The 11,246-nt window shown below is 44.3% G+C and overlaps 1 protein-coding gene across 1 annotated transcript in view; it reads right to left on the reverse strand.

Annotated features, from left to right (window-relative positions):
• GIT2 (G protein-coupled receptor kinase interacting ArfGAP 2) overlaps positions 1 to 10,857 on the reverse strand; it is a gene marked incomplete at its 5' end in the record, with an annotated part of 21,487 nt that extends 10,630 nt beyond the window's left edge. Inside the window, 13 exons of the mRNA XM_010132537.1 lie at positions 2,891 to 3,040; positions 3,300 to 3,442; positions 4,276 to 4,387; positions 4,673 to 4,770; positions 5,176 to 5,248; positions 5,335 to 5,386; positions 6,823 to 6,868; positions 7,639 to 7,733; positions 8,790 to 8,920; positions 9,048 to 9,134; positions 9,490 to 9,595; positions 10,068 to 10,180; positions 10,720 to 10,857. Coding sequence (XP_010130839.1) covers positions 2,891 to 3,040; positions 3,300 to 3,442; positions 4,276 to 4,387; positions 4,673 to 4,770; positions 5,176 to 5,248; positions 5,335 to 5,386; positions 6,823 to 6,868; positions 7,639 to 7,733; positions 8,790 to 8,920; positions 9,048 to 9,134; positions 9,490 to 9,595; positions 10,068 to 10,180; positions 10,720 to 10,857 — 1,344 coding nt within the window. The remainder of the gene's footprint in view (positions 1 to 2,890; positions 3,041 to 3,299; positions 3,443 to 4,275; positions 4,388 to 4,672; positions 4,771 to 5,175; positions 5,249 to 5,334; positions 5,387 to 6,822; positions 6,869 to 7,638; positions 7,734 to 8,789; positions 8,921 to 9,047; positions 9,135 to 9,489; positions 9,596 to 10,067; positions 10,181 to 10,719) is intronic.
• Positions 10,858 to 11,246: the final 389 nt, after the last annotated feature.

An 11,246-nucleotide genomic window follows, 5' to 3' on the forward strand; every position in this document is an offset into this window, starting at 1 on the left:
CCCATGTACTGGTAGCTGGGGTTTGATTCCTTTTTCAAAATCTACTTGACTTGCTTGGTACAGGCATCGAAACATCTGTGATCCAAATCTGGGAGTATTTATATGCTGGTTTCCAGCACTTTTTGCTGGGATGCAAGTAAATTAGCTCTTAAAATTGGCTGTCGTAGTTAAAAACCACACAACCCATTTCTCCCAGCCTGGCTGCACTGGCATGTGCATCGTGTACCATAACGAGGTCATGGGGGGAAGGAGCCAACGCAACAGCTTCTCAAGCAAAGCTATCCGTTTCAGGAGTCAATACGGAACTTAAAGAGGGCTTTAACATCGGGAAATCTGAAGATGCCAGAACTACAGCACAGGCACCAGAGGCGGCACAGAGAAAACTAGAGCTTGCTCTGCAAAGCAAGAAGAGAGTGCAGCTTATGGAAAAGAAGTGTCAGCACCTGCTTTCTAAGAAGCCAACAAGAAATATTTTAAAAGCTTTTTATTATGATGGATAGTAAAAATGCAACAATTCTAATTTTTTTTGTGTGGAGTTACTCAGAATAAGTTTGCTATATTAACACATCAGGAAGAAAAGACATAGAAAATTCAGTGTCAGCAATTCTCTAACGATAATTGAAGAAAATACTTCAAATGGCTGATGCCCTTTTAAACAGAGAATTGCGTGTTTTCTGCTTGCATTTACTTTGCATCCTGTTTTGCCTAGAGCACTTCCCAGAACCCTAAATCCAAGGTGCAGGCCTCTACCAAGCTAATTGATGCTTTCCCTCCCCACTTTGTGTGCTTTGTAGTAAAATACACCGAGGTTTGAGGGTCAGCCAGGAGCCAAGCCACCCCTTTAACGTCTGTCATTAGAGGCAATTAAACAGGGCAACTTTATAGTCTCCTTCTTGCAAAAGTCTAAATTTTATAAATGTGCTTTTGGTGCAGTTTCAGCTGCCTGAGCCAACTCAAAACAAACTCTTAACCACCTATAAGCACCTAAAAATATCTGCAGGCACAAAAAAACCCTTTCAACTAGAATGCCCATCAAAGTAACAGAACTATGTTCATTTCTACTGAGGAAGAATCTACTCTAAAGTGGCATTCTCCAAGCATAGCTTTGCCTCTTCTTTAATTAATCTTTTGCATGGCAATTACTAAGCAAAAGATTAGATTCACTGTTGGCTAACGAGGTGATACAGAGCGGGTGGATTTTTTAGTTTACAACCTTCTGAGCTCTTGCTTAGAAAACAAGTAAAAAAAGAGACTCTTGAAAAACATCTGCTGCCTTGGAGTTGCTGAAGTAATACAAATATATTGGTGTCTCGCCACAAATAACCCAGCAGAGAATTCCAGTATTGTCCTGAAGTTCCCAGTGGCTGTGCCCCCTCTCCCACCCTCAGCAATGGCACAGGGCTGTGTCCATTCTTCACCACCGAGTTCAAGCAGCCCCAAGCTACATATGTCATCAGGACACATCAGTGCACCCCGTCTCCGAGGTGAGTGAGCCCTGGCTACGCCACCTTCCAAGCCAAGCTCAGCCACAGCCTAGCGGTGACTTCCTTCCTGCTGCGCCACATCAGCTACAGCCTCCGTTCACAGGCCCTGAAGGTTGTTTTTTCACCCTAAAGAGACTATATCTGTTTGAAGAAACTCTCTATAAGTGAAGAGTTAATTCACTCGATGCAGAGAAATGCTTAACCAGTACAAGCTGTTACAAGACCAAGGACACAGCACGAGATCTCTTCAGTTCCTCTCAGCATTCACCATTCCGCCAGATCCAAAAGGCTGAACGCAGTTCTAAGAGAAGGCTGGCGCTGAACAGACGAGGATACTCCCCTCTGCTGAACTGGCGTGGCCTCAGACGCTGAGCTCAGCAGTTTCCCTGCTCTCCAAGATCAGCCTCCTTGCCCCAAAACCACAGGAAACAGGCTCCCAGCACAGGTTCACCTCTGCAGCGGCCCAGCCTGAACAACTGTCTCTCCAGGAGAGAGCTTTCTGCAGCGCTTGCTGCACGTCTGGCAGCACTGCAATTACTTCGGAAAGGATTTCTAACACTAGGTAAAGAATTAATTTGAGGAAGCAGCCAGCCCTTCCTAGACTAGCATGACAGGAGAGTGAACTCAGTACAGACAGAAATTCCCCTCTGCCCCACAAAAATCTCTATTTACCAGAACAATGGCAAAGCATTCAACAAATTGTTGATATGTTTATATGAAGATTAGAAGGTCTGGCTTCGAAATCGGGGTTTTGGAGCTATAAATTCAGGATTTTAGCAAAAACATTCTGTTTTCTGTTTGTGTGAGATACCTCTACCTTATCCTCGTCTGGACAAAACCCACAGAGAAGGTTTGAAGCAGTAATTGAGTTCATCACTATATCTTTCACGTGCAACTTTCCACAGATTCAAACAAATCAATACAAGGTAAATACAAGAGCTTTATCTTGTATTGCCCATTTCAGGTGATTTTCTGCTGCCCAACTGGACTGGGATTTTAATTTCCCTTCATTCCAGCTAGGCTTACTAATGAGAAAAAAACCATTTAAGGGAAAAGCTGGAAGCACATACACAGATCCGTGCGCGCCCGCAAGGTGTGTGTGTGCTAGCACTCCCTGCTGAGAGCTGCTTATCTTGAAGCAAGACAGCAAAAAGTACCTTGTGACTTGAAAAACTGATGTCCAAGCAAACTGAGCAGATCACCATCACCTCCACAAAAACACGTTCAAAGCTTGTGCTGCACACCGACATTTAAAGTCTTGTACCTGATTCCAAAGCAGCTCCATTTGAAAAGAAGTTTTCTCACTATCTGAATATTGGGTTATTGCGTCTCCGGTTTCAGCGGTTTGATTCCCGTCAACTTCAAACACACCCGGGGGTGCAGGGGTTCACTGCTGGGCCTGTTACCTTTTGCTGCATGACTCTCAGCTCATCGCTCAAGTTGATGTTCACTTTCATTAGCTGCTGAATCTTCACCTCAGAAGCCACCAACGCGTTTTTGACTTGCATATACTCCTGGGCTGTCACTGGCCCATCTGACAGGTCCGAATCCAGGCTCTGGGAATAGGAAAGGACACCACTCACACCACCGAGAAACAGACTCCCGAGAGAAAACAAGACCAAGAGAGTTCAAGGGCTTTTCATGTACTTGTGCTAAAGGAATCACGGTTCAAATGAACAAGAACTATTCACTAAACTAATTTTAGTTCAATATAAAGAACTTTGAAATCAATCAACTCTTAGCTCCTCTGAGCAGATGGCTGCAGGTTGCCTTTGTGAGTAAGATCTGGTGTGCAGATAAGTATTTGACACCTACCTTCTGCCTGTTTGATTTAGCTGCACTTGTTTCCAGATCCGTGTCTTCATCGGAAGCGACGCTGTCGTAGTCGGGCTGGTCATTATCCTGACCTTCACTGCTATGCTGGTTGCTGATTGACTTGAGTATCAGTTCCACGTTTTCTGGAGATTGACATACACCGTTTAAAAATGTGCTGGTAAGTTCCGACAAGAAATGGAAGAGCATACTTTAAAGTCATTAAAAAGAATAATCAGAAAAGGCCTTCAATCAGAGAGACGTTACAAGATGTGTCATGATGAAGCATCATTTGAGCAGCCCAGTTAAAAAACTTTTGTTTAGATGCACGCAATAAATATGGATTATTACTGTCCAAAATGTCGAGTTCTACCGCTCGTCTTTTCTTTTCTTGGAAGATTTAGACAAGTTCAAGTGGTGAGAATCATGCTTTAGCAGCTTAATAAAAGTCACATAAGGGGAAAAATAAAACATGACAGACTATGCTGGACAAGTGGATGTCAACGTTCAAATGAAGAATACAGGCTGTAAAAGTTAGAAAAGATATTTTTTGCATTTTCTCTCCAGCAGGAGAACTAGGGTTCAGATGCTGTTTCATACCCTCGTGGCTAGAACCATGCCTGCTTGTGCCAAAGGTATTTGTGTCCTTTGATCTCTTGCACACTCAAGAAATACAGAAATTCTGGCAAACTCACAATTAGCTCAAGATCATCTAAATTACAGCGAAGATGCCCCTGAACTGCACACACCCCACTTGACTTAAGGCTGCTATTTGTCACATGGTTAACAGACAAGTCTCCTGTACTTGGGCACTATTTTGGAGGCCTAATGAACGCTGTCAACAGCTTCCTATCCACATGACTTGGTTTTATGAAACCAGTAAGAATCACTTTCTTCACCCATGTAGTACTTTTCGATGAGGCTATGGTATGACTAAAGAACAGCATGTAGAAGAGCTGACAGCTAGAAGTCTCCTCACCTTTGGAACCTGTGAGAGGATTCCCCTGTTGTCTTCGTTTGGCGTCACTTAAAATATCTATAACTAGTGTAGCAAATTCATGGGCGTTAAAGCGAGCCAGTTTCTGTCTTCCCTAAATTTCAGAAAAATGCACAAAAAAAAAATCACGTTATGTATTAGAAGAACAGCAGAGTTCCCATGTGAAACTGCAACTACAGCACTTACAGCAAGTCGATGGTTCGATTACATTTATTGCAAAAGTTGTGATTTAAATGATCAAGCTACAAACCCCAGGGCAGGGGAAACCTGGAACCACTTTAACCTTTTTACAAAGTAGACACAACTCCTCCACAGCAAAGCAACACTACTTACAATACCTGCCCTGTTCAACAACAGCAGTATTAAGGTGGTTTCATACCTGATTCCTGGTGGAGGAATATTCAGGATTCACAGGAAGGAAAGGGACCACAGTGGTCTCTGTCACAAGCGTGCTGTGATTCTGAGTGGCAAGCCAAACTGCTCGAGGAAGAGAAAAAACACAAAAAGGGATCAACCTTCCTGCACTGGACAAACTGGACAGCATTCCTTGTCGAAGAATAAAAGACCAGAGTTTCAAACACAAACACAATCAATTCAAAGGAAGGCTCTTCCCGGACAGCGTTTCTTGTCGAAGAATAAAAGACCACAGTTTCAAACACAAACACAATCAATTCAAAGGAAGGCTCTTCCTCCCAGAGGGTTCTCCTTGTTGTAAAAAACAAGATTTTTTTTTTTTTTTCACACAATGTAAGGCAAAGGAAGGACCACGAACAGGAACAACTGAATACAACAGCACTTCAAACAGAACATGTGCTGCACCACTGTCTTGTGTGAGTGTAGCAATTCAAGTTCGTTTCATGCATTCCAGAGAGTTTCACTCACCTGCATCTGTTTCCCTCCTGTCAACTTCATCGTACACATCCATGGCCAGCTCTTCGAATAAGTGATTGCTTAGCTAAGGGTAGAAGGGAACGATTACAGTTTGGAAAGAAAAGATGAAGTGCCGAGTTCGCCACCTCCAGACAAAAAAGCTCTACTTACAGACTGAAGCTTCTTCTTCGCTGCTTTTGCAAGTTCTGATACGTCTAGACTGCTATGAAACCAAGAAGGGACTGTTACACCTGCAGCATTTAGTAGCTTGTTTAAACACAAAGTCTATTTTCAGTAATTCCACGATTAAAACAGCAACTTTATTTTAAATGCTTGAATGTTTTAGTATTTTTAACATAGTTTTTAACACATTACTAATATTGCCAGTGACTTAATTTCTCAAGCTTTTCTAAACAACAATGTTTAAAACAAAAGAACCCCCCAGGACCTTTGTTACACAAATACCCACACCAGCACAGCTCAGGGAGCAGGCACGCCGCAGTTGACAAACTGCTTTCTGCAAGGAATCGGAACCAGCTGAGCCCACGTAACGCCCTGGGGAGGATTTGTTTCCTTGGGCTGTGTAAAAGGCAGGTGACCATCAGGCTGCCAAATTGCTACAGCAATTGGGACATGCCCAAAATCATTCTGTACTGATCAGTAAATCTCTTCTACGAGTTTCCAGCCTTGAACATGAGGCACAAGGTGAAAACTGTGAACAGATTTTATCCTACAAGCCACAGACCAGGAAGGTGGCAAATACCAAGTCCGTATTTGTGTCACCCAGCACAAGACTGCCCTGACCTACAAGGGTGGAAAGGCTCAAATAAAACCTCTGGATCATTAACTGACATCACAGAGCGTTTGGGGAGGCAGACGCCTAGACAGACAAAAAAAATAAACTGAGAATGCAAGCGGGGGGCGGGAGGCAGAGGTCAGGCAGGCAGGGTGCTCTGCGGCACCGCTGAAGAAGTTGCCTGCTCTGCATGTCAACTGCTTTCTCTGGTGACGAGGCAAACGGCGCTCCCTCTGCACTGCCAGCACACAGCGCTTCACCCAGCCGCTAAACCCTGCATGTCTACGACACTACAGACCTCAACACTAAGTATTTTAACAACTGGTACAGTTTCTGTAATTGTTATGACAGTTTTTCATAGGAATTTTACAAGAGGTTGAACAGTGGTTTACTCACAGCCGCCTTATTTCCAATTGCATGGCAATAAAAGAAAAACAGGGACTCAGGATTAATACTTGGTACCTTGTACACAACTACCATTTCACCAATTGTAACCAAAAGTAAAAAGCACTCAGATGATCAAAAGTACAAATATTTTCAGAGAAAAAGGCAGCTTTCTTGCAAGTATTAGTCTCAAAACGCTGTATCAGGAAACTGCATTATTGACAAAACCTGCTTCCCAGGAATCCCACGTTTTAACTGTCTCACCCCCCCACCCCCTGCATTTAACACACTTCTGTAATTTTCTGATTTTGTGTAAATTACAGTATTATTTCTAGGAAAAAAAGCTCCCCAGACTGATAACGGTACACATTAAGAAATGAGAATGACAATGAGCTTAACAGTTGTTTCAGAGAGGAAACTTTAATATTAGGATTTTTAATTTTCATGTTTTCAGACACACCCCAGAATCAGCAACTCACCTGTCTGCCATCTGAGGTATAACAAAGTGCTGCCCATTCTTATGCTCTAGAGTCAAAAACAAAGCACACATTAACAGGTTGGTACCGGACTAGTTTTCATGTCAGGACATGCAGCTGCTGTTCGGCTTTGCTAAAAGACACGGCGATGAGAAGGCCAGAACACAGGCAGTGGGCAAACCCAGCGGAGTTCACCTTCCACAGAATTACTCAGTTTCATTAAGGAAGCTGGAAGTCTTAAAACAAGGTTCCTACCGCACTCCCCTGGTGTTCTCAAAGATTCCAATTAAGGCTTATCAACATCCCATGTATTAAGTTCTCACACAGGTGCCTTTATTACACCTAATGGTCAAAAATCTGTAAGCGTGCTTGTGTTCACAAGGTCCCACCTCCCTGCACCCTCCCCTGCTCCTGCATTTCAGTCAGGGTTTCTACAGCATCTCCTGCAGATCGTTCAACATTCACAGAACCTGGATTTTCCCTGCACTTCACTCCTGGAAGTTGAGCAACGCTCATCTGATCCAGAGGTTTTTCCACGCTCTCAGGGATATTCCCTTTACACAGCACGTATTTGTGGGAAAACAGAAGCAAACTTCATTTTTAACATCTCTCCACTTAAAATCCTGCGGTTTTACTTGAATTTTAAATGCTTTATCACTAAAGTTACATCTTATACTTCCTTTAAGTTTTTCCTGTGTAATTAATGTAACATTAAAATAACTGAAATACACATAGAAAGTGTATTAACACTGACACAAACGTTTGAACTGCCCTATAATTAACACCGAAAGGTCGCAGAGTGTAGTTTCTCCTCCTTACCCGGTTTCCTGCCGCAGAGATAGAAAGCCAACCTGTCGGTGAGCTCGTACTGAATTTCCACCAGGCGTTCTGCCAGCTCGTGGTGCCCACCTTGTCTGGATGACACACAAAAGTGCCATTAGTTACTCATCTGAGACACACAAAAAATCCAAAAATGGTCCGAGAAGCAGATTTTGGACAAGCTGCTGTTGAACGCTGCACAGGTCTAAGTGGATCAGCACCGCACAGACCCACAGCAGGATTTTCAACAGTATGTTCCAGTGGGGAAAAAAACTATAGATAAACTTAGGAACTTCTCAAAACGGGTCAGTGAGAACTCTGAAAAGCTCTGCCTGCTGCTTTGCTGTATAAAAAACAGGTTATAGAGGCCATTTTCAATGCTTTATCTACCATTTCCTAAACAACTCCTGAGCTCATGCAGCAGATTCACCCGCCTTCACATCTGATTAACAGCACTGAGAAACAGAAATATTGTGGCATGTTGTGTTCTGCAACCAAGCGAACTTACTCGGCCATCAGATTCTCCGCACGGCCTCAATTCAAAAGCAGACCAGGAAGGATGTTTTATTTACACAAACACGCAGCTTCCAGTTGATCGGTAACATGCAATTTTGCATATAAACACAAAAACCCTTCAGTGTTGTGCTGCAGATCTTGCAGTGCCTCGTTACTGCCCATCTGAGCAGCACAGACCTTTGTGTTTAACCTTTCCTGACACAAATGCTGTCCGCCCGCAGGAAGCCTAGAACCCTTCTGAAGGTTCTAGGACGCGCCCAACGCTTCACTGCCACCAAAAAGCCTGGTTCCAACCCTGCTCCCTGCCCCATCTGTGTGGTGCAGCCCTTTCCTGCAGCAATTCCCTGAGTCAACACAGCTTCCTGGACGTGCAGAAACTCTTCTCCTTGGGTAACTTTGCTGTGAGCTGCTCGACTGGCACAGTTGGGATCCCAACTGCTGTTTCAAGCGTCCAGGAGAACGCAGGCTATGAGATGATGAAAATGCTTATTTTCACTCTTTACACATTCACTCCTTCTGGAAAGTGTATTTGTTAGCATTTCACAGTCAAACTGCTCTAAGGACAGACACTTCACTAGGCAGGTTCGTCCTGTGATTTATGACCATCAGTTAATATGTAAGAGCATTGCATCTACCTTGCATAGTCAACGGGAGTTTTTCCATTGGAGTCCTGCGTGCCGGGATCAGCACCATACACCGCCAACAATTCTGCTTGTAACGTCTGTCCTGCCTTAGCAGCCACGTGGAGCGGGGTGTTGCCTTTCTCCTGCAGGGGGTTGAGAAAAATACCTACTTAATCAACAGGTCTGAGTAGTCTATTAGCTGGAATCAGTGCAGATATTACCAAGTGTAAGAACTGACTGTGTAACAAGTAATGACTAAAGCGCTCATACAGGATGAAAGAAGTTGGCTTGAGCTCCCAAGGAGAGTAATCGCAAGCATGTCTCCAGATTCCCTGTCCTGACACTGGAATGGAGTTGCTGAAAAAGAAGCAGGAATTTACTTAATACAGCAGCAATAACTGTCATTCAACATTTGTTGTCTCAGCCATGCTTTTAGACATGGGTTTGCAAGAGCCCTTGCTTCGGGCAAACGTTTTCTCCAAATTAACCCAAACTGATGCCTCTCCGCCACCTCCAGTATCCATTTACACTGCCCCAAACCAGTGGCTTCAGCTGAAGTCAAGCTGTATTTGTTCACGCCCCAGTGAACATGTGTTCATGCCCCAGCAACAGTCATCTCAAGGCACAAGTGACTCGTTTAATGCAGCCAGATTCCACTGTTCTATAAGACACAAGCTGTAGCTTCTCCAGACGTCAGAAAACCCACACTGACCTTGCTGAGATCCTTGGCAGTGACGCTGTCGTCCTCACGGCACGGCAGGCGATGGACAAATGCTAACATCTGGTACTTCGCCCTAATGAATTCTGCTTTATTGGGACTGCAGAGAGAACCCAAGCAAGAGAAGGGGAAGGAAATAGGTATTAGTGCTCTCACGATCACACAGATGCTCTGGGGAAAGGAGAAGCCACAAGTGCAGACTGCATTAGACCTTGGCATGCTACTACTAGCAAAGAAAGTCGTGGAAAAATACTTCCATTAAAAAACCAACCCAGCCTTTTGGTTCGGGTACAAGTAAAGGTCCTCACTAGTCGAAGCCAGAGGTCAGGAATTGATAGTTCAGAGAATTCAAGCAGTGGATTGCCATTTGTGCAATAAATTTAAAAGACATTAATAATTGAAAATTGAAAAAAAAAAAAATCAAAATTTAAAAAAATGTGTGAACAAATGTGTGATTTCTCTTCCACAAGAGAATGTACACCAGCTCCCCCAGACACCTCGCTGCCCATGCCACCACTGAACAAAATCATCACTCTTGCACAGAAATACCATCTCCGTCGCTCCTCACTTACTGCACTTTATCCTGCGGGCTGGCTTTGCGCCGTCCACTCATCACAGAGGCGGGGTCCAGCAGCGAATGTTCCCAGATGGAGTTAGCACCGTTGTTGTACAGCGTTTCGACCATCTGAAATCCAACGTTCACACAGAGAGGCAGGAAGAAGTGCTGCTGCACAGACTGACTCCTCAAAGAGCCGCGATTATTCTGAAGCAGACAGCGAGCCAACAGAGATTCCCTCTCCACATGCAGCATCCACACCCTGCCAGGGCATGGGAAGAGGCACAAGCCCCGGGGGTTATTGTGTGGAACATAGTAAGAACCCTCTCAAAATTCTCTACTCTTCCCAACAGCAGCTCTACCAAAATAAGAGACTTGCTCTAGACTGACAATGCAGGTGGAAGCAGATGCAGCGCAAAAGTCTGAAAACAAAGCTGAAGGTGACCTTCCAAAACAAAGGTATCGAATCAAAAAGGCACAGACGATTTGGATGTCAGTGATCTTTCACAGCAAAACTAGAGGAGTAAACGGAGTCTAACTCAGAAAAAGAAAGCTTGAAAGCACCAGCCTCCTCAAACAAAAGCTTAATGATTTAAATTCCAGAAAAAATGTTTTAAAAATTTAGTATCTCTAGTTTTAATGAAGGAAGACACAGTTTTATTTTTTACCTGCAGCAGCGTTGGAGGCCATGGCGTGTGCTTGAGATGCCTCACTTGAGAGATGTGACGCCCTAGGCTCCGATGAACACTGCAACACTCGTCACAGATCAGAATCCCCCTGTTTATAGATGCCCAACAAGGATCTGGAAAAGAAAACAACAATTACAACACAGAAGGTGACAGGCCCTTGTACATCAGCCGTGGAGCCTGGACTGCGAAGCCCTGCCCGCTGCCCTCAGCCATACTGCTGTGTGAGCCCATGAATGCAACAGCCTCGCTGGGCCTCGGGATGCTGGGCCAGGAGCAGCCCCTGCGCTTACTGGGGACAGGGGCGGCCTGGAGAGCTGCTGTGGGAGCGCTGAGAAGAGCCCCGCTGTTGCCAGTTCTCCCTGTGAAAACACCTTCCTTTGTAAGCGGGCACTAAATTTACCATCCTATAAGCAAGCCAGAACGATGACGGATGGGAGGTGAAGCAGTAAATAACAGATACTAGCTATCATGTAGCTTCAAAAATCAGAAAGTATAAAACCGAGCAG

This window comes from Buceros rhinoceros, unplaced genomic scaffold, assembly GCF_000710305.1.
Source record: "Buceros rhinoceros silvestris isolate BGI_N320 unplaced genomic scaffold, ASM71030v1 scaffold20763, whole genome shotgun sequence".
Taxonomy (NCBI): Eukaryota; Metazoa; Chordata; class Aves; order Bucerotiformes; family Bucerotidae; genus Buceros; species Buceros rhinoceros.